At 37.7% G+C, this 26,311-nt stretch overlaps 2 protein-coding genes across 3 annotated transcripts; one reads left to right on the top strand and one right to left on the bottom strand.

Moving 5' to 3' along the window:
• Positions 1-104: 104 nt before the first annotated feature.
• Positions 105-2,635, bottom strand: LOC143184900 (uncharacterized protein C19orf47 homolog). The gene is made up of 4 exons (XM_076387482.1): positions 2,507-2,635; positions 1,633-2,422; positions 490-1,545; positions 105-408 (listed from the first exon to the last, which is right to left on the bottom strand). The coding sequence occupies exons 2-4, from the start codon at positions 1,649-1,651 to the stop codon at positions 266-268; spliced, it is 1,218 nt and encodes a 405-aa protein (XP_076243597.1). The 5' UTR covers positions 1,652-2,422; positions 2,507-2,635; the 3' UTR covers positions 105-265.
• A 42-nt stretch (positions 2,636-2,677) lies between these two features.
• On the top strand, positions 2,678-25,458 carry Actn (alpha actinin). Of its 2 annotated transcripts, none has more exons than XM_076387475.1 (14): positions 2,678-2,816; positions 4,271-4,396; positions 21,105-21,339; positions 21,419-21,754; positions 21,967-22,052; positions 22,691-23,036; positions 23,119-23,395; positions 23,478-23,649; positions 23,722-23,958; positions 24,046-24,130; positions 24,234-24,337; positions 24,412-24,651; positions 24,733-25,029; positions 25,117-25,458. In XM_076387475.1, the coding sequence occupies exons 2-14, from the start codon at positions 4,295-4,297 to the stop codon at positions 25,273-25,275; spliced, it is 2,676 nt and encodes an 891-aa protein (XP_076243590.1). In that variant the 5' UTR covers positions 2,678-2,816; positions 4,271-4,294; the 3' UTR covers positions 25,276-25,458. The 2 variants fall into 2 exon arrangements, with proteins under 2 accessions (XP_076243590.1, XP_076243589.1); XM_076387474.1 differs by lacking the exon at positions 2,678-2,816 and adding an exon at positions 3,863-3,996.
• Positions 25,459-26,311: the final 853 nt, after the last annotated feature.

The following is a 26,311-nucleotide window of genomic DNA, read 5'->3' as shown; positions in this document are numbered from 1 at the left end:
TGTATGTGATATTTAATTCCCCTTTGCAATTAAATATGAAGTTATATATTAAAACATTTTTCAAAATAAGTATTTTTATAATTTGTAATGAAACAACAGTAACATTATCTTTTATATAATATGAGTTTTTAATTAACACAATCTTAGTAATCATTGCATTTTGTATTTTCGTATTTTATATAATAGGAAACTATTTAACTTTGTACAAGAAGTCTTAATTACCAACATATATGTTACTTATAGGATTCATAGCATAAATATTCACTCAAATTCCAAGGCGACTGAAAACATCTGGTTTTTTTACATGTGCTACTGTTGTAATTCTATCAAAAGTTACTTGTTTAGCAGCACCTGCTTTCACTGTACCTAAACGTGCTTTTGCCGGTATAATAGTCAGTCGTTCTGATGCTGGAAGGATCATTATGTGTGAAAATTAAGAAAATTAAAAATGTGTAACATAATATTACTGAACTTGGTTAAACTACATACCTAATTTTCCAGATGTAATAATAGACTTTGTTGTTCTGACATTATTTGGTGATGTATTATTGAAAGAAATCTTTTTGGTCGTTTTTACTAATTGAGTGATATTATTTGATAGAACTTTTCTACTTGCTTCTTGATCAGCTCTCATAGTACCTGGACTTTTTGGTATCACTTTACTTGATGTAATGATTGAGGTTCTTGTAGTAGGACTTTTAGTCTTTAATATTCCTGTACTACTTGTTCCATTTTTTAAGATACCTGCTTGTGTTGTATTATCTTTCTTGGCATCTTTATCTCCTAACCGATTGAAGACACTTACAGATCTTTTAAGAACATCTTTTCCTAAACCAGTAATATTAAATGTAGGAGATGTTTCAGCTGGATTTGTTGTACTAGTTACAGAACTATCACCCAGCCTATCAAATACTGTTCGTTTCTGTTCTATAGATTTTTTAAGAATTTGTTGACTTCTAACTGTTGCTCCTTTGGGAAGTATTACAGTATAGCCTACTTTTTCATCCTTGTTGTCCAATGTTTTTACTTTTTTAACTGTTCCATTCCACTCATCTTCATTATTGCTATCATATTCATCTTCTTCTAATTTTCTTTTAAGAATAGTTTGCTTCTTTTGATTAGCAAATTCTGGGATTACTTCATTTGATGTTGATACTGGCTTTTTAATGGCAACAGCTTTCTTCAGTGTACTTGCTGGAACTTTAACAACTTTTTTCGTAGACACTGCTTCAGATTTAGTTTTAGAAGTTATTGTTTTAACAGGTGCCTTGGCTACAACTTTCTTTACTACTGGTTTGGCTGTTCCACACGAATCTTCACTGTCAACAAGAAATCTCTCGCATGTTGTCTCTTCAACAACTTTCTTTGCGTATCTTAATATGGCTATCATGTCTCCCATTAAAGTTATTCCCATTTCTTTCAAACTAGGCTTATCTAAATCTGGTAACATGTCTGGTTTGATACGATTATTAGAGAATACAACCGCATGCTTTGTGGCTACATCTTGAGGGAACCCTGCCCCTTTAAAAAACTTCACCCAATATGCTACAAGAGAAAAATAAAACAGTACAACATAAAGGATGGTACTGATAGATAAACAATAGCGAAATAGTTAAAGGAAATACTAGTTACCTGATAATGATGATGCCATTTTACCGGCTAGGTTATTTCCGCAACTAAACTTCTCAGCACCTTCCAAATAATTTCTTTTTATCAGTATTGGTCATCTAAGGGAAACTTCACGATTTTTCTTCTACCATTTTACAAAACTTATTGTTCCTCACAACATTTTATTCAACGAAAAAATAATATTTCTGAAAGTAGATACGTGATATCACTTTACCAAATATGGAACCTACCAAACGTTGAACTACACTATTTTAGAAAAGTAGATATCACAGGATTTGATCAAAGTGCAATACTGAACATTGACATTTCATTTCTCTCAGTCTCAGATCTATTCGTGTCCATTATCATTCGCGTCTATGTGTACACAACGCAACATGCAAGAGAAATTAAAATGATCGAATCACTGATCTGTATTTACTGCACACAGTACGTGGCTTCTAGCCGTGTGAATGTTTGTGACTATTTGAGCCGTGCCATTTTGAAGCATAAACCCCTTTCGCCATCTGAACGGAGTTAATGGTACTAACTTTTTTATTTCACATATATTACAATCGCAAACTTCTAAAATAACAATTAAAAATCATTGAAAAGAAAAAAGCCCTTGGTCTAGCCCTTGGTCCTTGCAGCTTCTCAGAGTCTACAGCAAAAATCCCAATATCACTGACTCCGCTTAGATGGCGTGTATGATTTATTCTCAAAGAGGTGCGCAGTTCAAATTCTGTGCATTAACCCTCCTATCGATATCTTTCACTCTCTCAAAACTTGCTTCCAAGTTTGAATGGTCTTATAAAATCTAGAAAGCATATTTTTTTTATTACGTTTATGCAAGACACGGCAATAGTATGATCAATTAAAGTACATTTGATAATTAATTTACCTCTGAAAATGTTGTTTAGCGACAACTGTTGAATCGAGAACAACGATAGATTCGAAGCAGAGGGATTCTGGTTTTCGTTCACGCTATTGTTGCCACTCTAGTCTTGAAAACTGTCATGCCTGAATGTCCGTGAAGTTTCGAAGGAATGGAGTTACCCTTGTTGTTTTGGGAATTTCGTGCGGATTACCATACTATTTTTATCGTGTGTGGGTGAATCAAGTGTCTTAGTCGCCTTCGATACTATTTTCGATATCTTCGTATTCTCCTGGCTGTTTGCTGGGTGGGATCCACGCTAGGAAGAGGAACGGAGGTTAGTTAGTTTCGGCAGATGTGTCTCAGTACGTACCAATCGAGCCGCATATAATTGTCCGAAGCAGATCCAGAGACAATGAGAATTCACAATTTAGCATAATGAACCAGAGAAAAGTCACGAAAACTTCAAGCGATATTTCCAATATTTCAAGCTTTCTTCGATAACATCAGTCTCTGTTACGATTTCTTTCACTCGATCTTCCCTCCTAAGCTTAAGCTTCCTCTTTCATACATATATATTTCTTTTTTCGATTTGCATTCCCATAAAGTCTCGAACATTTTAGGAATTCTCAAAGGGTAACAGTGTCCTGAAATAAATTCTAATCCAGACGACAGAAGTTCGAACGCCATGAGATACCGGTAGTAGACTTCGGAAAATGGAAAGGCTACTTGCAATTAAAATCAAATTTTGGCCAACTGGTTTCGAAATTTTCGGTAGAATCTTACTGACAATTTTCTAATCATAGTTCCATCGACAAGTTTCTATGATAATCTTCTATTTCATCACAGTATGTGATATATTATAACTTTTGCATGATTAGAAATGCATACGTACATATAAATAATTTTTGGCTACATTATTTCACTGTTTATAAGAGAAATTGTGTCCTCAATATTGTCGCTGTTAGAAATAAAAAAATAAATAGGACTCAATAAGTATTTTCTAGCTCTGAACTCAACATTTCATTGACAATATCAACAGAATACAGATCTCTACTATCTGACTCAGAACAAACTCTGAACCTAATATCATTCTCACGTTGCTATATAAAAAAATGTTTAACGACTTAGAACATAACAATTTCCTCAGAGAAAATGAAAAATTTGATGCTCTGTAAATGTGTCCATAGTAGAAAGTGATTTTTGAAAAAAGTAAACTTGTGACACCCTGGCTATTAGGTTCAGATTTAGATTCGTATATAGTGAACTTGATCACATCCCTGGTGAGCAGCTCACAGGGGTTGGACACGGAAGCTGTTGCATGGGAACGGGATCTTTTGGGGGAGGGCTGTTGGGCGTGCGGCGCGGGGCACAATATCGGTGCGAGAAGGAGCGAGCGAGAGCGTGTGGGAGGGGAGGCTCGTGCGCCGGCGAGCAAATCGTGTGTCAGACTCGTGGCAGAGGGGTCAGCGCGAGAGAAAGAACGACACGAACCGAACGTTTTCTGGGCTTAGCGGGTACGTTTTCACATTACAAAAACGTACACCTCTTTCCTCTGTTCTCGTGGTATCTATCGTCTCGCCTATCTTCTCTTCTCGCCTTTCCGCTCGACGCAATTTTTCCTCCAATTTTCCTCTTTCCCATCGTACCCTCGCGGACTCTCGTCTCACTCTTTCTCTCTCTTTATCGACGTGTACATTAAGATCGCTGTTTCTGGCTGCCGCGAGGCGAGTGTAGGGAAAAAAAGGAATGTTTGTACCCGAGTGACACGGAAATCATTTACGTTTAAAGGAACGTGAGAATATCCGCGGAAGGATGAACGACATGGAAGCTTACGGGGACGGATACATGGAGCCTGAGGAGGAGTGGGAGAGGGAAGGTCTTTTGGACCCGGCTTGGGAAAAACAGCAGAAAAAGGTGAGTCTGATCTCGTTACTCTTTTCCATGTTTTCTTCCCTCGCTTGTTCACTGAAATATTTCTATTCATACTCTTTCCCTACGTCTCTCCTTTTTCCTCCCTTCCTCTGCGAGGACTTTCGATTCGAGTATCCCGCCGAGTCGAGGATCGCGACGTTACGCGCTTGCTCGTTTCGATTCGCGATACGTGCGTTTGATAAGCGAACGAATTCCTCGCGCTCGAATTCCTTGAAAAAGAACTCCCTTACTTCCGCTCTGGTCGCGGTTCACTGTGAAATCCACCGACTGAGCTTCTTTCTTATAACGAGTACAATATTATCTCGATAAAGCTCGCGGAGATATTCAGATCTTCAAACTACAGTGTCTTCTCGATACAAACTCATATTTTCTTGTGGCTGGTGCATATATGGATTTTAGAAACCGATTTCTTGTACTCTCAGTCGTTAACTCGACTTTGTATCGAGGCAGTACTGTGTTTCCTGAATTTCAATTTCATTTCGCGCCGCCTGTTACCGAACACCCTGTACACGGATCGTTCAACGAACTTGTTCGACCGATAGTGAAAGCACGATCGTCATAATCGGTTTTTCCAAGCGAACCACTCTGGCAAATCGCGCCTGAATCGCGTGGGCGGAGAATTTCGATCGGAACCGATGAAAGGTGTTCGATTTCTAATGAAACCGCGTGTTCCGCGGGCCGTTAATTACGCGAGAGGAATCACGCGGACAGGGTGAGCGCAGCAGGGAGGCAGATTAATGCTGTGTCAATTGATAAAGTGGAGCAGCTTCAAGTACGCGTCGAAGACACGTTTTCTTCATTTTTGGCAAGGGCTCAAGGCTCTCTCAAGTCCGACTCGGTTACACGCATCTTCGGGAGCCCTTCAGATTGTATTTTCAGACTTTATGACGAAAATAATCGAGCACTGAGTCATTCCAGAGTAACGTGACTCCCCGTCGATGTTGCTCGAGAAATCGATTCTATTATTATTATTATTAATCGTCTTTTTTACTCGTGCCTGGAAACACACAAAAATAATAGTATTGAACACTAATCCTATTATCTAAAATTCTACTATTATTATCAGGTAAACAAAAAACCTCTGTAGCTCTTGAAGTTACATTGAGATCGCTTGTATTTTTTAAGTAAAATAATTTTGTTTCCTAATTCACATTGAACTACACTTCCTCAATAAAGAGATTATTCACAAATTCATTTTTGTAAAACTCAGAATTTTTATCATACTATAAGCGATCTTTGAACTTCAAAAGCAACAGAATTTTCTTGGTTACCTAATAAATACTATTTCTGTGACTGCAACTGAAACTATCTAAGCTTCATTTTCAACAAATTTATATTTCTGCCCTGACTGAAGTGCAGAAGACAGAATTTGTATTTTTAGCAATGGTCACGATATAGAATTGAAATTGATCAAATCAGGCATATTTATCGACACATATCTCGACTCGAAATTAGATAAATCAGAAGCTGATAGCATTCACCGATTATCCTGCGGCATCATAAATTCCCGTCGACCCTGAAATAGTTTCCAACGACGTTCCAACAATTACGACCGTCGGTATTTTCTGCCCTGTCGTTCTCGGTTATTTTCCCGTCTCGTAAGAAGCCCTGTGTAAAATGTAAAAATGAAAACGATGCTTCATATCTTTATTACACGAACACAGTGAAAGGGATATTAAAGAACGTATAATGCGTGAAAGGCGAGGCAGCCTTTCGTAATTCCTGAGCCACCTAATTTCCGCGGTAAAACCAACGACAGGGAATAGGATTTCCGTTTTATCAGCCCGGTATTTTTCGCAGAAATATTTCCGGCACACTCGAAAGTAGTTTCGAGTGCACGTGACATGTAACGTAATCGAGCAGGCGCGATAGGGCATTTACTGCAAACAGAGGAGTGTAGCATGTGCAAGTCACTTTGAAAAAATCTGAACAACTGTTATACCTAATGTTACCGTAACTGTTCTTCGATCCTTACTCGATGCTTCGTCTATTTCATGTATTGATTAACCAACCAGAGGCAAATTTGATGGTTAAAAGAATTCGATACTTTTGGCCCTTGAGGATAGAGAATTTCACCTGCTAAAGGACTGCATAAATGAGAATGAAAATTCCGTTATTATAGAAAAGTTAGAATTATAATGACTTGATTTTACTGTACTAAATTTTAGTATTGAGTCTCCAGGTAGCCTAGTTTTAGGAAATTCGAATTTCTGGCGCCATTTGTTCTGCTCGAATAAGCCTGAGGATGAATTCTGTACGGTGCAAGTTTTATGGAATAATTTTTCCATGCAACGGGACGGTTTTACGAGGAATTTTAGGTCGTCGGGTTAGGTGAATCAGCCTGAATATGGAAGACGAAGCAGGCTAGTTGGTACGGGACGGTTAACTGTACAATTTCTCGTAAAATCTCGGCCGCGCGCGGCTTTCGAACGAAAGATTCTGGGGAACGTGGCGATAAGTATTTTTCTCTCTCTTCTTCAAATGGGTCACGTCGCTGGACGCGGAGCTTTTGTCCGTTTCATCACTTCTATCGTGTCTTCTCCCACCGACGAACTTTTAGCAGAAGGAACGATGACGTTTCGACTGGCTGTTGGCGTCGGATCGCGGCGCGAAAGAACCTGCCAATTTTCCCTCGATCCTCCCGATTGTCTCGTTGCAAACTGAAACTTTGTCGTCTGCCAAATTCGTCGACATTAATTACGCGCTCGTTCCAATCTTCTAGAGCTTCTAAAATGAATGAAAATTTCATCAAGTTTTGTGTGCGTTGAAGCTCGGATACTATTTAAATTTTGATAGCAATTACGACACCTGAGCGCGTCCCACAGTAACCGACAAACAGTTTATCGTCGAAAATTGCTTGTCGAAGGACGACGGCTTATCTAACGTTATCATTGAGCAGTCAATAACGCATCGTGTCGCTCGATGACTTATACTGTTAGGCGATAGGACTGGTTACTGTTCTTCAGGTGGACTTCTCGTTGCTGTACTTTCGGCGTCGTTTTCCGCTCCGCGCGACGTCTGACGTTACTGTATAAATAGATGATACACAGGGTGGTCTATCAGAAGCTGGACGCCCAATCGTCTTCTCTGGCATTCGGGAAAATCTGTTTACTCTTGAAGCGGAAGCTTCAGATCATTCTGTTATAATCGGTATAATCAATTATAAGTCAGTTATAGATCAGTTCTTTCTTAACCTCGTTCGTATTAGTCAAGTAATTTGAAACTATTGTAGTGGACTCTGAGACTTCAGAGAATTAACAAACTTTATTGACTTAATTATATAGTTCATTGTATAGTGACATTGCAGTTCCCCTGCCTGAAACTTGAAAAAATATTTCAATAAAAAATGCTGTTCATGAATTGAGTAACTTGATTATTGTTAACCTTTTCAGTATTTGCTGTAGACACTCGTCCATCCGAAACAACGCAGTGTCCTCAAACTGCCAGCCGCATAGCTCACATTAATTGAATATAGACCTAGCACGCGATAGCGCGTGGTTGGCTACTTACGGAGGAATGCCGTCACGCACTATCGCGTGATGGGTAGCGAAGGCATGGATTGATTTATCCATCAGTAGTACTGAGAAGGTTAAGTGGGGCTCGACTTCGACCAACCATTTCATCGAATTTAACTTCACCGCTGTCTTATCTCTCGATTTCACGTTCCCAAGATTTCTTCATCGAAACGGTGTAATAATGCTCTCTCCTTCGCGGTTTGAGAATCGTTCTAGGTCGATCGTGCCCGATCTGATGGCGTTGGAGGTGGAGCATTCGACACGATCAGGGGAGACAAAATATTTTTAGAAACTGTCCGCGAGGCGTGCTCGCTAGTCGAAAAGCGAATCGATTTTGTCGCCGAGCCCCTGTGCAACAGTTTGATCGAAATCGCGAGCATCTGACAACTCGATCGATCGATTTCTCCCCTCGACCAAGATCGTTAACCTTTGAGAGGAGTTTAGGCTGTGCGCCAGATCTCAGATTGGAATCGGGTGACCCGCGCGAACGCTATGCATCGCTAAGCCGATTGTTATGCGATGATTAAGTTCCCCGCGTGTGCACCCTATGTATATTACGGGCCACGATTACGTTTCGTTTAAAATGCAACGCACACACCCACGCGATTCACTATTTTCAGCTGGCTATTCGTCACTCCCAAAGGTCGCCGCGATAATTACCACGAAATAACCGCGGACGACGTAACCATCCGTTGGAATGGTTTCTTGAATGAATTTTCAACATTTCCGCTCGCCCCGTTGACGATACCCGTCCGGAAATAGAATGTCGACCATGATGTTTTCCTGTTCAAGATCCTACAAGATCCTCCAGGCGTATTCTCGGCTCCGCGGCGAGCGTAACGTAAACGATCGCCGGAATAGCACATTTTTCCTCGAGATACAGTGAAATGTTTCCCTGACAATCGTAGGCGGAGTTATTAACACGTTGATCGCCATGGTGGTTACCAGGCACCATCACTTTTGACTTATAATGTGCCTGTAAAACATTTACAACGATTCAGGCTTTACATTTATCAACGTTTACCTGGCAGTAATACTGTACTTGAGAGTCAAATCGATAGAAGTTCATTTTTTGTTTCAAAATTCAGATTTATGTACCGTCCTATTGCTTTCTTTTTGTTTTCTACTGGCAACTATTAAAACCTCTTTTTCAGGAGGTTAGCTATCGTAATAATTAGTTTTGAAAAAAATTCCTCCCTGAAAAGGTTAAGTAGAATATTAAGAAATGAAAAAAAGGACTAGCATTTACTACATGCAATGTCGAATTATGAAATATTTGTATTCTTACATATTTATGAATTTTATAAAGAAGGCCTGGAAAAGCAAAAAAGCTGCATGAAGTCAACGTGTTAAGTTCTTGTATGAGCGGTTTGTCTGTGGCAAACTACGCAGACAGGTTTCTCAAATGACGTACCGGAAGTAGGACAAAAGAAATTTTCTCTGAAAGGAGCAAATATTTATTTCCTAGATGCGTGTTCCAATTGCATTTATTGGGAAAGGATCTTTCACTCGACTTCGATTAAGCTTCGTTCACAGTAGTATCTGTTACATACTTTGCTTGAAGTTTGCTTTAAATTAGCAGATTCAAATGACACACTTGAACTGAAATGACTCAAAGAAAATTACAATAGGATTTTAATTAACTACCTTAATGCGAGGCTTAAACCTGGAGCCATCTTTTTGATAGCTAATTTTATTTTTTACGGTAGATTGTTATTAAAATCATAATCCAAGTTATAAACAATGTTTTACCGCACTGTTGTAGTAATTGCATCGAATAACAGTAACCCTGAATGAAACAAACTGAACAATTGGGATCATCTTAACCTTTGCGTACTGCTCTGTTTAATTTGACTCTAAAATTATAGTTCTTCGAACAGTGCATCAGATTAATCAAGGTTCTGTTTCACTAATGTGAATGACGCTTTACTAAAGAGGCAGTCAGGAAAATTAACAACCATAAAGTATTCCAGTTAGATAGATATGTAACTGGTACGTACCATACGGTTCAACCGATCACATCGCCACCTGCCCATGTGAGAGTGAACACCTGCTCTGCACCCTTCATTCAAGACAACAGAATTTTGTAAACCGCCAAAGTAGTCTTGTAAACTGTCGCAAACGTCTTTTCCAATAATCTTACACGAGCATCACGTGTAGTCGAAGTAACGTGCCAATTTCGCTGCTTTCTTCTATTCTGTTCTGTCCTCTTTTAAATTTGGGATCTACCTGGGAAGTCTTGTGAAACAACAGTTAATGGGATGATTTTTAAGAATTTTTCTTGAGAAAACTATCGATAGTATCAGAATGTATTTTGGGATATAAAAAGGTGTCTTTAACCCTTTCAAATCTAGACATTTTTTGGCCACGAAACAAAATCTTTTTTTGCCATATATTAATACTTAATAGTAGCCTACATAAGCTTTATATAAAATTTCATAATTTTAAGTTTTCTAAGTTAGTACTAGTAAAATCTGTCGTATACCCGGAGGATGGCAAATTAAACACGAATTGTCGAGATATATAATTCAATACTCTTTATTACAAAACGATGCGTTCAGTTCAGAGGTCTAATTCTTTCTGACAAAATAAGGGGGTGCAAGGACAAGGAAAAGCTTAGTGGGGAAAAGAGGGTAAAGAGAAAGTTTTGGGTCCTTGGCAGGGAGGCCGTTTTTATGATGGTATGAAGTGGTTGAAAAAACTCTTGGGACTTGACGTTGGCCAGATGCCTACATTTCTGAAGAAAATAAGAAACGAATTCTAGGAGTATCTGACACCTCCCATCCTTAGATTAATTTACGGTTCCGCAAAACGTAAATTAATTAAATTCTATGCTAACTTTTTCTAACAATATATGAGTAATACAGAATGTTTGAGGTAATACAAAGTCTTACTAATTTCTAGAATACTTGAGATCGTTTTTCATAGTTGAAACATATATATAACATTATAACGATTTGTAGAATATTAAAATTACTTTACATGGTTAAGTCATATAGATCTATTATGAAGGCTTAAGTCAGCCAGATGGAAAATTAATACTTAATAATCTACTTATGAAATCGAAAGTGTAAGTAAGGTGCATACAAATATTTGTTAATGGCAAAATAATCGATTAATCTAAAGAGTAAATGTCATTAAATCTACAGAAATTGAAAATAATAGTAATTGTTAGTCCTATACCTTCTATCTACGCTTATAACTACTCTTATCGTTTAAACAAATGAGGGACTGGACTGAATTATAGGGTTACAATTTCTTTTTCCACGGGGTCAATCCATGTTTATGGAGGGTGCACGGGATGTCGATCTTCTTAATCCGTGTTGTCCAACAAGTCTGGTTGAAGGATCGAATGTTCCTTCTTCTGACCTGAATCTGTCCTCTTCTTCCAGGAATTTTGATAATTGGCTTCTCGTTATGGGCCCAGCGTTGACGTTTGTATTGATGATTTTAAAACAGCAAGCATCGTTTATTGATTTCGGATCCTTGGTGAGACACAGGCACTTAGCTGTTGAACGTAGCATACCGTACCAACGTAAAAGATGTACGGCAAGTATTATTCCGATGATGAGTATTACTGTAGTCAATATGATATTGTACCATCGATTTTGCTGAACGACAACTGGTTTATTCAGCTCTTTTTGTAAGAGGTTATCCAACTGGATAAGCTTATGGTTGGAGAACTTGAATTCTTCGGTATTGACATCAGTGATTTTGATTGGCGTTAACTGTATCGGAACTATTGTAGAGTTTCCATGATTCTTCGGGCAGCAATCTTCTTCAGGACTTTTATGTATTATGGAACTATGGCTATGATTTGCGGTGATGCCTTGTGATGGTTCTAGAATAATCGTCTCAGTGTAGCCTTTACATTGAGGCTCTAGTCGAATGATCCCAACTGATTTTAATTTGACGTCCTCGATATGCGTCAAGGAGCAGGTGAGCGTCAGATATAATGGATGTGTGGCGGTGAAGATCCATTCGTTGTTTCGAATGTGGTACCATCTCTCAAGGTTGCCTTTGACTGTATAGGTCTGGCATGATGAAGGTATTCCTCCCGTGTTAGATGTAAATAATGTTGTCTCGCACGTTGGTCGTCCGGTTGTCCGTGTTACGTGGTTGATAAGGCAGATGCGTTCGTTGATGTCGGCCATAAGACATAATTCCAGATTTTGGAGCATTGCATAATACACCTTGTTTATACTCAGTAACATGTAAGGGAAACTGGGTTGAATATAAAGGTAGGTGTTTAAAGTGTTATGAGGAACGGGTAATGGTAATATTTCATAAAGCTCATATTGCATTTCTATGACTAACGGAATTTTAATTGCGAACACTAATACGTTATTGATATAGGCCACACTTAGTTTATATAATTTGTCATATTTGTACATATTAGAGTATGTTAGCGGAACGGGCCATTTCAAGTTGTTCTGGAGAGCAATATTGCTCAATTCAAGAAAAAGGTTTTGAGGTGATACTATTTCTGGGTGTAATATATTTTGCCTTGCTAGTGAAATGGAAGAAATAACCAAATTACAGTATTCGTCTAGTTCTGAGAACATCTGTGTTAATGAGAATATTTGTTCTAAAATAAGATGTCGAGTAAAAATATCATTTAAGTAATTTGTCGTCGAGTTTGAGAAACTATTAAGTAATTTTATATTTTCGTTAAGTTTATCTTCGTCAGCTCGGAGACTTTGGGTGGATGAATTAAAATTTTGAATAGTGTTGCTTATGATCGCGATTTGCTGTTTCATTAGTAAATTAACGTTTCTATTTTCAAGAACAATCGAATCTATAGCTTCTTTGTAGAGTTTAGCGTCTTCATCATTAGGAATGTTGAATAGCCAGTGTAAAACATGAGATGCTCCGTCAAATAATCCTCTTTTTACTATTTTCCTTCCTACGTTTGGTTGATTGCTTATCATATGCTTTATGGTTTCAATTTTACTTTTGATTGCCATAATACGCGAGTGTATATTTTTGAGAGAACTTTGACAAAAATGTGCGTTGTTGCTATGTACTGTTTGTTTAGGACTGTAGGTACACATAGTCAAAGATCTTGCATAAACCCTGGATAATAAATCGTACTTTTGATCTGCTATGGTGAGGTTAATGTGGGATAATAGAGTAAGTTGAGAATTCGATAATTTTACATTTCCCAGTTGATTGTAATATAATCCCGTATGATTTAAACGAAAGATTTTATAATAGGGTTTGTTAATTTCGTGAGCATGATTCAGGATAGTAGAGATGGATGCTACTAGTATTAACAGGGTAAACAGGTGCTGGACTTTATTCGTCTTCATCTCCTGAAACAGAAGGTTTCAGTAAGTTAGTATGGTAAGTTATTAATTTTCTGTTTTTTAAAACTTGAACAGTGCTATTTGAATTAATTTTTGTTATTTTAAATGGACCTTTATAGTTCGGTGTAAGTTTTTTATTCAATCCCGTAGTAACTTGTTTGTTTAGGACATAAACTAAATCACCAATTTTGTAATTATGAGAAACAATTTTGTTATCATAATAAGTTTTTGACTTAGTTTTAGCTTGTATTAAATTGTCTCTTGCTACCTTTTGAGTATAATTTAGTTTTTGTTTTAAGTTAACTATATAGTCGTCGTAAGAATAACTTAACGTCGGTTCCTGTGTTATATTACTGGGTAGGTATGCTTTATTTCCGAAAAGTGTTTCGTATGGAGTGAAGCCGGTTGATTTGTGCACGTGAGTATTGTAGGCTAGCATTGCAAAAATTATAAACTCATCCCAGTCTGTTTGTTTATCATTAATATAATGTTTCAGATAATCTTTTAGGGTTAAATGTGACCTTTCTAAGGCTCCGTTTGTTTGAGGGTGATAGGGAGAAGATAATAGGTGCTTGGTGTTGAATAATTTGGTAAGGTCTTTCATTAATTGTGACATAAAATCGGTTCCTTGATCAGTGAGTATAGTTCTAGGGATTCCGAATAATGTTATGAATTTAGAGAGTTCTGTGGCAACGGTTTGCGCTTCATGATTTTGTATAGGTACGGCATATGAAAACTTAGTTAAGTCGTCCTGCATAGTTAAAATATAGCGATTATTATTTATGGTCTGAGGTAACGGCCCAACAACGTCAATGGCGAGCCTTTCGAACGGTTTATTGGATGTAGTTGTAATTTCCATCGGGGCTTTCGAGGGTCGGAAGTTAGTTTTGTTGACCTGACAAGATGGGCATTTCTTTATATAATTTTTTATGTCTCTTTTCATGGCATCCCATTTATAATATTCTTTAATTCTCCTATACGTCCTAAGGAAACCAGAATGACCTGCTAATTTAGAATCGTGATTTTCTTGTAGTATTCTTATGATTTCGTCCCGTGACTTAGGGGTAATTCGTTCGGTATTTAATATAATAGGCGTGATATTCGTGTTCCTGAAGATATAGTATATAATTTCTCCGAACATATCCTTTTTTATATTTTTATTATTGATTGTGACATCGTGAATGTAAAGGTTTCCCGCATAGTCGGTTTCTTGTAAATGTTTGTATAAAGTTTGCAATGAATAAAATACTTCCTTATATTCTAATTTATCAAAATGGAATGTTTTACAGATACAAAGATATGTTACCTGAGAATCCTTGACAAGTCTAATGAATGAGTATAATCCATCGGGTTCCTTGATTTTTGACATGTCATAAATGTTTCGTAACGTTCCCGAGAACAAATTATTATCGTCTAAATCTTTTGAATAGAACAATACGTTTGGAAAGTATTTGAATTTATCGCAGGGGATAGATTGGATTTTCGGAATATCAAGATTTTTATAATGAAACTCTATGAAGTTTTCGAAAGAATTGGCATTTTGAACTATGTTTACTGCTGGATAACGTGACAATGCATCTGCGTTTGAATTAAGTTTCCCGGCCTTGTAAATTATTTTATAATTATACTCTTCTAGCTTTAGTCGCCAACGTACTAATCGACTTCCTGGATCCTTGCAATTGAACAACCAGGTCAACGGTTTATGGTCTGTTACAATGGTAAACTGTCTACCGTATAGGTAAGGTCTAAAATGTCTAACGCTCCACACAATAGCAAGCAGCTCCTTTTCCGTAGTACTATAATTCTGTTCGCTTTTACTTAATGTACGAGAAGCGTACGCGACGGGGAGATCTTTTCCGATTGTACCTTGACTTAATACAGAACCTATCGCGTAATTAGAAGCATCAGTAGTAAGAAGAAATTCTCTATTGAAATCAGGATATTGGAGGATCGGTTGCGTAATTAATATTCGCCGGAATTCGTCGAAAGACTTAGAGTGTTCAGAAGTCCATATAAAAGGAGTATCTTTTAGCAATAAAGTTGTTAGAGGTTTAGCTATCTTCGCGAAGTCTTTTATGAATTTCCTATAATAACCAATAAGACCTAAGAAAACCTTGATATCCTTCTGATTTTTTGGAGTGGGAAATTTAGCAATAGCGTTAACTTTATCTGGGTTCGGTTGCACACCTTTATCTGATATAATATGGCCTAAATACATCACCTCTTGCCGCATGAACTCACACTTGTCGGGTTGTAATTTAAGATTATTTCCTCTGAGACGATCAAAGACTGCCTTCAATTTCATAGAATGCTCCTGAACTGATGATGCGCAAATGACAATGTCATCGATATAGACAAAACATTGAAGACCTTGTAATCCTGTTAAAATCGCGTTCATCAATCTTTGAAAGGTTGCAGGCGCGTTTCTAAGCCCAAATGGCATTCTCGTAAATTCATAATGACCCGACGGTGTCGAAAATGCTGTCTTCCGTTTGTCGGAATCTCGCATCGGAACTTGATGGAAACCGGATGCTAAGTCGAGGGTTGTAAAGTATTTCGAATGGCCTACCTGATCTAAGATATCATTAATGTTGGGTAGTGGGAACGCGTCACCGACCGTTACTTCGTTCAGTCGCCTATAATCGATTACAATTCTCCATTTTCGTTCGCCCGATGAGTCTAATTTCTTGGGTACAACCCATAGAGGGGCTGACCATGGGGATACAGAAGGTCGTATTATTCCCTGTTTCAGCATTTTGTCAATTTGTCGGTTTACTTCGACTTTATGGATTTCTGGATATCTATAAGATTTTGTGTAAATGGGAGTAGGATCGGTTACATTAATTTCATGTTCAATCGCATTCGTTACCGTTAAAACATCATTTGGTAAATGAAATATATCATTATATTGTGTGCAGATATCTAAGACTGATGTTTTTTCATCTAGATTCAAATGATCCAACCTTAGGTTTTCTTTCAACAGTTCATTACGACTTGATTGGGAAGTATTAGAATTATTTAATAACAGAGGGGTAGTCTTTTGCGGAAGTTGTTCTAAATTTACAGAAATTGACTCTATTTTCTGATCTATTATTCGTGTATTCAAAATGGTTGCATAGGCTTTATTATTTTCTCTTACTTTGGTTATTGCTTTCGATAAATAGACGCCCTTTGGCAACTGAATTTCCGGAATAATACCTTCCTGAATTTCGGGGTTTTTTACCTCGATTTCAATAACAGTCTCTGTTCGAGCTTTGAGATTAATTAGATTCATACTTGGGTTCCGGAGTTTTTGAGGACTTAGCTGGATTGGAATTGGCAATGATTTAAGAGTTAGTGTGTGAGATTGATAGTCGATAGTCGCAGATTCTTTCTGCAAAAAATCCCTTCCTAATAAGCCGTCAAATGGGACGTTTGTTGCTTGATTTAGGATGTAAAATTTAACATCGATAGTACAATCTCGAAATTGTATAGGAATCTTACAGCTACCTACTGTCTCTACGGGAATATTTGGGCTAAGACCGTGTAATATTAATTTATCCTTTGAATTAAAGGGGGTATTCGAATCTAATTTACAAGCCTTAATGAGAGAGACGTTTGCGCCCGTATCTACTAAAAATTGAAAGATTTTATCAACGTTTTTCGAATACATTGAAGACGCTTTAATATAATCTAAGTTATCGTTTTGGATTGAAACGTTTAGTTCTCGAACACCGTTAACTGTGCAATTCGGTCCTCCAGCGTGGTGTCCGTCGCTGGGGACTCCTGGGAGTTTAAATGCACCGCGGCGTTTTCCGCTCGAGGGGTGTTTTGACTCACTAATTGATCCCTTCGATTATTATTATATTGTCGTTTTCTGCATTCGGCGATCAAGTGACCTGGTTTTTTACAATAATTACAAACCTTAGGGGGGTTGATACTTGAGTTTGAATTTACTTGGTTTTGTGGTTGTAAACGATTATGTACATAGTTTTGTTGAGTTTCATTAGAAATTTGATACTGACGTTGACTTCGGAAACGATTTTGATTTTGATTCGAAACTTGGATATTATTAACAGCTCTATTACGATCGGGAATAGACGATTTTAATCTGCATTGGAGTGTATCGTGATTGGTCCGTCCACAAATATTACAGGATTTTTGCCTAGTGTACTTATGCATATTTAAAGCTCGTTCTTCTGAAATCGCGGCTGTATACGCGGAATTTAAATTATCGAAATCCTTCCACCTAAGCATCTGTGAGATTTGTGGGTGACTGTGATAAACGAATCGATTTAAAGTCGTTTCCTCTACTGATTTTTTCTTTCCCGGTATTTCTAAAGGGTCAATCGCGTATTGCTGTATTGCACTGAGTGCTCTTGACGACAGTGTTAATAGCCTCTGATAAAAAGCGCTGATGCTCTCAGAAGATAGTTGCCTACTGTTGTTTAATTCCTCCATTATTTGACAGTAATGTTTTCTATCCTGGTATAACCTTTTGAGTTGTTCTTTCAATTCTGCCCAGTTGTGAAAATTTTGAAGAGCTAATTGTTCTTTTGCATTTCCGGATATTCGCGAAAGTATGAAATATAATAATGGGGTTTTCTGTCTTTCAGAAGCTAGTTCGTCCGCGTTATTACAATTGGCTATAAATTGCCCGAGCTCGAATCTATTACCGGTGAATTCTTTAGGAATTAAGTTACATAAGAATTGTATCGGAAAATCGGATGAGGAGTTCGATGGATCTAAGGAACCATCTGGGGAAGTTGGTATAGACATTGTAATATGGTACTGAGTAGCAAAGGCGATTATCAAGCAACAAAATTCGAATATGTACTTGCCGTCTGCCAGTGAAAGTCCCTGGATGTGCCAATGCTGGTTTCCTTCCCTGTAGTGGATGTTTGGATACGCAGACTCTCGGGGTTGACACTGTTATCTTCCGTCAGGATAAAAATCCACAAGTGAAGAACACTTTAAATAAAGTCTCACTATTCTTTCACCAATGACGGGTCCTACCGACTGCGCCAAAAATTATTGTGTCGTATACCCGGAGGATGGCAAATTAAACACGAATTGTCGAGATATATAATTCAATACTCTTTATTACAAAACGATGCGTTCAGTTCAGAGGTCTAATTCTTTCTGACAAAATAAGGGGGTGCAAGGACAAGGAAAAGCTTAGTGGGGAAAAGAGGGTAAAGAGAAAGTTTTGGGTCCTTGGCAGGGAGGCCGTTTTTATGATGGTATGAAGTGGTTGAAAAAACTCTTGGGACTTGACGTTGGCCAGATGCCTACATTTCTGAAGAAAATAAGAAACGAATTCTAGGAGTATCTGACAAATCAAATATAGTAATTATTTAACTTTTGAGCTAAAGGGTGCGAAAGGGTTAAGTTATTTAAAAAAAATATCTTTTCTCCTTATATCACAAGATAATTTGTTCTGGTACTATCAATAATGTTCTTAAAAAAAAGTCATAAAAATCACTAGCTTCTAGAAGCGTGTTACATGAGAGTCCTTCCTTAAATCGTCACATAGATATTTTGTGTCATGATTTCTCATTGGTCAGTGAGAATGTTTATGACGTTGGAATTGTCAGCGATCCAACGAGATGCAACGTAATGGAAAAACTGATGTTCTACCAGGAAAGTTCAACGGCTGAAAAGAAATTCAATGCCAGCAGCTTTAAGAATAAATATCAATTTACAAGCGCGTCGACGAAGAGTTGTACACGCGTGATATTTCGAATTTGGGTTACGTGAATTATGTGCATCGTATTTAGGGCGTTTCGTGTTTAACTGCACTTATTTATAGCGAGGCCCAGGCACCTGTAAAAATTTCGCACGCGGATAACTTTGCATATCTTCTCGCGTACGTTCAGTCTGCTCGACGATGAGCAGCCGATCGATCTAGCCTCATCGTAATCGATCAATTATACGTCCATCCGTATGCGTAACAATTGGCACGACCGATTGAGTCCACGTTACGAACTAAAATTAATGTTTATATTGACTTGTCAACTGGCTACCACGTGGCACGTCCTATCTACATTTTTTCAAACTTTCCCGCGCCTCTTATTTTATTATGCAACATATTCTAATGCAAGAGATATCCTAAGAGCATTTTAGTATCAGCTTTAGATAACAACGGTGCATTGTATTCGCTTACAGAAGGATGATACGTATGAGTCATCCAAATGCAAGCAAAGAAAGCCAGCGTTACTGCTGCTTTAGGCCTTTTTATTTTATGAAGTCGGGGGTTTACATAATGTTCGCTATAGTTATTCGAATCTCAGAATCATCGCGATTAGGAAGTAAGAACGTTTCAGTGTGCCCATGAATTCGCCCGAAACGTAATGTATTTTCGGAACAGAACTTGTGGTTGCCATGGGAAATACGATCGCAGTTTCCGTGTAGATCGCGTGTTTCATCAGCAAATAAATTTGATCGTGATGTAAATTTGATGCCATTCGACAAATTTGAGCGGGACTTTAGGATTCATACGAAATTTGTTCGACGAAAGCCTGAAAGTTTCGATGGGATTTGTTTATGAGGAATGGTTTGGGTAATGGGGAAATGATTCATGGTTATCGATATAAATCTGATGGTTTCGATAGGGGGAAAAGAGATCAGAATGTTTTCGAAATGCTGAACCGCTCAGCGCGGGAGGAGTCAATGTTTTACAAATAGATCTTAGAGCGCTCGTAGAAGTTAAGGTGGCTCATGTCCAATTTTGGCCGGTCGCGCTTCACGCTACCCGTATTAAATTTCAGACAATATTTTTCTCTCTCCGTCTACTTTCCTTCGAAAAAATTCACGGTCCCTGATATCGCATTTTTGTCACACATTGTCGCACCATACCTTACAACAATGCACAGTTCATTATTCGTAATTGACTTATTTATAGCAAATGTAAATTTCACAGATAAGCATGGAATTAGAGCTGTATTATATGAGCTATTCATTTGCCAAATCAATCAACTCCACAAAACAGAAATATTTTATTGATTTCAAATAGAAAAAGTTACTCATCGATCAAGTGCTTTGGCACTAATATTTTAAAAGAATTCTAGAAATGAAGTTAATTACTTTGCCCTGTGAATGGCCCACATAGTAACTCAAAGTGCACTTGAAACTTCATTTACTCTCTTAGCAACTGGGTCATAAAGTAAATTGTACTATTGAAAATGCAATTTATTAATGTACTGATAATGCAAGTCACTTAGTTTTTTCCCTCATGAATATTGAATATATAATATACCTTTGTATAATTGTATTTCACTGTTTACAATAAATTATACTATTTTTGCAAATGCATTTTTATTAAGTTTTAATGTATTTATACTGATAGCAAGATATGGTTTTTGTTACAATTTTGTACATGCAGATATACTTGTATCTCTGTCTTGGAACAATGCTGTTTCTGAATTTTATTATGAAATAAGATGTATAAGTTAGATTGTCTGACGTTTGCAATATAGCAGTTGTTTGATGACTGATTAAAATGGTCAAAGGTTGTAACTATGTATCACAATACATGGAATTTTATGCTTTGAGCTATCAAAGGTTTGAAAATCTTTAGTCTGGGCAATAGGAAGCACAGTTTAAGAACCAGGACAGAAGATATATTTAGCAAGAGGGATCGGGGTCGTTACTAAAATATACACTAAGCAGCAGTCAAGCTCAATTCCCCATTTTAAATTCTTCTTAGTCATAACATCTTAGACATTGTATTATTTAATTGAGAATATTCCAGTCAAAGTACAATTGCAGTATGGTGGCCCCTAAAGTAGAAAAGAAGTAAATGTTTCCATCATTTTTCATGTAATATGTATTGCTTACTTCATTTGACATGCTTTTAGTAAGTTGGATTTGTTCTATTTCTTTCAGACATTCACAGCATGGTGCAATTCACATCTCCGCAAAGCAGGAACTGCCATTGAAAACATCGAGGAAGATTTTAGAAATGGGCTGAAGCTGATGTTACTCCTTGAGGTAATTTCAGGTGAAACTCTTCCAAGACCAGACAGAGGCAAAATGAGGTTCCATAAGATTGCAAATGTAAACAAAGCTCTTGATTATATTGCTAGTAAGGGCGTCAAATTGGTTTCTATTGGAGCAGAAGGTGAGTTTCTTTGTTTTATAAATATTTCTTAGCCAAAACTGTTCAACATCATAAAGATTACTATTTGTTTCTTTGACAGAAATCGTTGATGGCAATCTGAAGATGACTTTGGGTATGATCTGGACTATAATTTTGAGATTTGCTATTCAAGACATCTCTGTTGAAGAGATGACAGCCAAAGAGGGTCTCCTCCTATGGTGCCAACGCAAAACAGCACCATACAAGAATGTCAATGTTCAGAACTTCCATCTGTCATTCAAGGATGGTTTGGCGTTCTGCGCTCTCATTCACCGTCATCGTCCGGACCTTATCGATTACAATAAACTCAGCAAGGATAATCCTCTTGAAAATTTGAACACTGCCTTTGATGTTGCTGAAAAGTATCTCGACATTCCTCGCATGTTAGACCCTGATGGTAAGCACATGCTCTTCTACATTTAAAAATCTTCTTAATTAAGAAAGACACGTCCTTTTATCATCTCTATTGATTCATGCGAGAAAAGCTTCTTCGTCTTACTACTTTAGGCATTCTATTGGGGTACAGGATGGCACTATGATCAAATGAGTTTTCTTCATGTTATTTAAGCGTATAAATTCTTAATATTTTGTTCCCTTAATATCATATAGATTTGATCAACACACCCAAGCCAGATGAGCGTGCAATCATGACGTACGTGTCCTGCTACTACCATGCGTTCCAAGGTGCTCAGCAGGTCAGCGTAAAGAAATGCGTGTTGTTCCCTTATTTTGGTTATAAAACGATCTGTGCTACTTCTTCACTAATATAATCAAATTGTATGCTTAGCTTTAACAATGTTTGATCATGCTAATTCCATCGTATAATCGTTATAATTGTTTTATCCTCAGAAACTAGGCACTCATAGAAAATATTGACTCTTCTAAAGACTTATTTCGTTTATTGGTACATGTTTTTGTTACCCCCTCCCCCTACAGTGAATTCACAGTTTTATTAACTAGAGCACTCGTTAGATTTTCGATCTATTAATCAATTATAAATATCAAAAGTATATTCTTCCAACGAAGGAAGAAGACAATTTTCAATGGACATTACTAAGCTAACACTGCATGGTTTGAGTTTCTCTGAATGTGTTTTTCTAGATATGCGAAATACAGCAAAGCCTGATGAGAGGGCTGTGATGACCTACGTATCTTCATACTACCACTGTTTTAGCGGTGCACAAAAGGTGTGTTTTGCATTTGAAATTAACCAGTAACAAGATAAACAAATCATAACGCAATTCATTCATAATTATTGTATAGTGTATTAAGAAGTGTACTTCTGTTTTGTGAGCCAAATACGAAGATCAATAACTATCTGTTTTCAATATAGGCGGAGACAGCTGCGAATAGAATTTGCAAGGTCCTGAAAGTAAACCAAGAAAATGAGAGGCTTATGGAAGAATACGAACGCCTGGCGTCTGATTTACTGGAATGGATACGACGAACGATGCCCTGGTTGGCCAGTCGTCAAACTGATAACTCTCTTGCCGGTTGTCAGAAGAAACTGGAAGAATATAGAACGTATCGCCGTAAGCACAAGCCTCCGCGTGTCGAACAGAAGGCCAAACTCGAAACGAACTTCAACACTTTACAAACGAAATTGAGATTGAGCAATCGACCAGCATACATGCCAACAGAGGGAAAAATGGTCTCGGATATCAATAAAGCTTGGAAAGGTAAAATACCATAACACTATAAGCTTGATATACAATCGAAGTGTTAACAATTGCATCATGTGTTACTGGCATTAATTAACAGGCTTGGAGCTGGCAGAGAAGTCATTCGAAGAATGGCTCTTGTCGGAAATGATGCGTCTCGAGCGTCTCGAACATCTAGCTCAGAAGTTCAAGCACAAGGCCGACGCTCACGAAGAATGGACCGCAGGAAAGGAGGAGATGCTCACGTCGCAGCACTTCCGACAGTGTAAACTCAATGAACTGAAAGCTTTGAAAAAGAAGCACGAGGCCTTTGAGTCTGATCTCGCGGCACATCAGGACCGTGTAGAACAGATAGCTGCAATTGCACAAGAGCTCAAGTAATATAATGTGGCTAATACACTTTGTTGTTTGACATAAAAACGTTGAAAATGTATGTTAATGTTAACAAATTGTCTGCAGTACCTTGGAATATCACGATAGTGCGTCTGTGAATGCCAGATGCCAACGAATTTGTGATCAGTGGGATCGTCTGGGTACTCTTACTCAGCGCAGACGTCAGGCACTAGACGAGGCTGAACGTATTCTTGAAAAGATCGATATCTTACATTTAGAGTTTGCTAAACGAGCTGCTGTAAGTCTATTTTATATTATGTATCATTGAAGATTTTTTTAAAGGGTTTCATTATGATTGTATGTCTTTCAGCCATTCAATAACTGGTTGGATGGAACCAGAGAAGATCTAGTAGATATGTTCATCGTTCACACGATGGAAGAAATTCAGGGATTAATGGATGCTCACGCCGCTTTTAAAGCGACTCTCGGGGAAGCTGACAAAGAATACAACGCTATCGTGGGACTGGTCCGCGAAGTTGAGTCGATAGTCAAACAGTTCCAGATCCCTGGTGGTCTAGAAAATCCGTATACTACACTCACTGCGTTGGTAAGTGGAAATTACTGGTTTTATTTTAATTGTAGACACTGAAACTCTTCTATATTTGTTGTAATTTCTTATTGTTGCTGATGACAGGACCTTACGAAGAAGTGGAGCGATGTCAGACAGCTCGTGCCACAACGTGATGCTACGTTGCAAGCGGAACTTCGAAAACAACAGAGTATCCTTTTACTGATCAGTTATATCGTTATATAAGACTCTTGACAAATTATTTTATCGAATTTCGCGAAGTAATATATGAAATTCCTTAATCGAGTGAACAGATAATGAATTGCTTCGACGACAGTTCGCTGAAAAGGCTAATGCTGTTGGTCCATGGATAGAACGTCAACTAGACGCAGTTACAGCCATTGGTCTTGGTCTTCAGGTATTGAATTTAATCAAGAACATCGTTTTTCAAGTAACGCTACGCTAGTATTAAAACATAACCTCATTTTTCAGGGTACTCTGGAAGATCAACTGCATCGTCTGAAGGAATACGAGCAGGCTGTCTACCAATACAAAGCTCATCTCGAGGAACTGGAGAAGATTCACCAGGCTGTCCAGGAAGGCATGATATTCGAGAATCGATACACTCAATATACAATGGAAACGTTACGAGTTGGTTGGGAACAGCTTTTGACTTCGATAAATCGCAATATCAACGAAGTTGAGAATCAAATCCTTACCAGGGACTCCAAGGTACATTTTTCCAAATTTAGTGAAACTTTTTGCCTGGATTACAAAAGATCGATTTACTTACAAGCTTGATGCGTGTTGCAGGGTATCACACAGGAACAACTTAACGAATTTCGCAGTAGTTTCAATCACTTTGACAAGAATAGAACAGGTAGATTGGCTCCTGATGAATTTAAGTCTTGCCTTGTGTCCCTGGGTTACTCCATTGGCAAGGATAGGCAAGGCGACATCGACTTCCAACGTATCTTGGCTATTGTTGATCCAAATAACTCTGGTTACGTACAATTCGATGCATTCTTGGACTTCATGACGCGCGAATCTACAGACACCGATACGGCTGAACAAGTTATTGACAGTTTCCGTATTCTTGCGGGCGACAAGGTTTGTATATATCTCCTTACAAGGAGATATTTGCGATTTTATGGAATTTCAAGTGGAGATGAATTATCGTGAAATTGTGTTTTGCAGCCATACATCTTGGCAGACGAGTTAAGGAGAGAATTGCCACCAGACCAGGCTGAATACTGCATTCAGCGAATGCCTCCTTACAAGGGAATGAATGCTATTCCTGGAGCATTAGATTACCGTTCCTTCTCTACCGCTTTATACGGTGAATCTGATTTATAAATTTACATATCAGCAATGAAAAGAACGCGTTTTGGACGATTCTTACTTAAAGAAACTGGTCGAAGGATATCTGAAAAGTTTTCACTACGTGTTCGTACTCTAACGCAACTCTACGATGAAACAAGAATATTAACATGATTAAGAAACCATTATTTAGCATCAAAGAGTACAATGTTCGGAGCGTTTGATAAAACAAGGGACTCTAATAGTTTATACGCGTCACGAGAGTTAGCAGTTTTTTATTGGTGATATTGTTTTAACGTAAAGGAACTCGATAGAGCCATATCGATAAATTTTGATACATCGACATTTATTAGGACGACCGCCTCCGTTGCAACGAAAAATCATCATAATGATGCTCTATGAAGGTGGTCGGTATTTAAATAAGTCTGTACAGTGACAATAAGTATTCAATTTAGACGCCTTAACGTTAAAAGAATAGCACAAACGAACGTAACAGGTTCTTCTAGAACGTCTGCTTCTTGCCTATATTTACGATGAATCCTATATAATTAGTAAGTTAATTCTTTGATTGTATATAAACGTCCCATGAGAAGTCACACGAGTACCAATAATATAGAAAGTATCCTTTTCATAAGCGTTCTAGAAAAGGAAGAAAACAAAACTGTGCCGAAAATGAATATTATATTAAAAGGAAGAAAAATAAGGAAAAAGCAATCGAACAATTCATTGTGTATAATTATTGCTAGCGTCGATATTGTAACCTTACGTTTCTTCATAATACTCCCAATTATCATTGATGGAAAAAGGATAATTCAGTAGATTTTGTTTGAAACACAATTCGATTTTTCTTTTTGGAAGAACTTTCATTGTTTAAGCGACACTATTACATCGTATAGTTCCTAAACATGTTCCTGCGGGTCAGCGGTTTCTGTTTTCCTTATTTTTCATGAAGATTTTAGTTTTCCGAGTGAATGTTCATTTTACTCGGCTGGAACGTAAGGTACAAATCGAGGCATCTCGCAAAAAAGTCATGATATTTGTATAAATTAAGGATATATTAACGATATAAACG

Source organism: Calliopsis andreniformis, chromosome 10 (assembly GCF_051401765.1).
Source record: "Calliopsis andreniformis isolate RMS-2024a chromosome 10, iyCalAndr_principal, whole genome shotgun sequence".
In the NCBI taxonomy this organism is placed as follows: domain Eukaryota; kingdom Metazoa; phylum Arthropoda; class Insecta; order Hymenoptera; family Andrenidae; genus Calliopsis; species Calliopsis andreniformis.
Note: the sequence above shows the minus strand (reverse complement) of the source record. Positions and strands in the feature narration are given on the sequence as shown.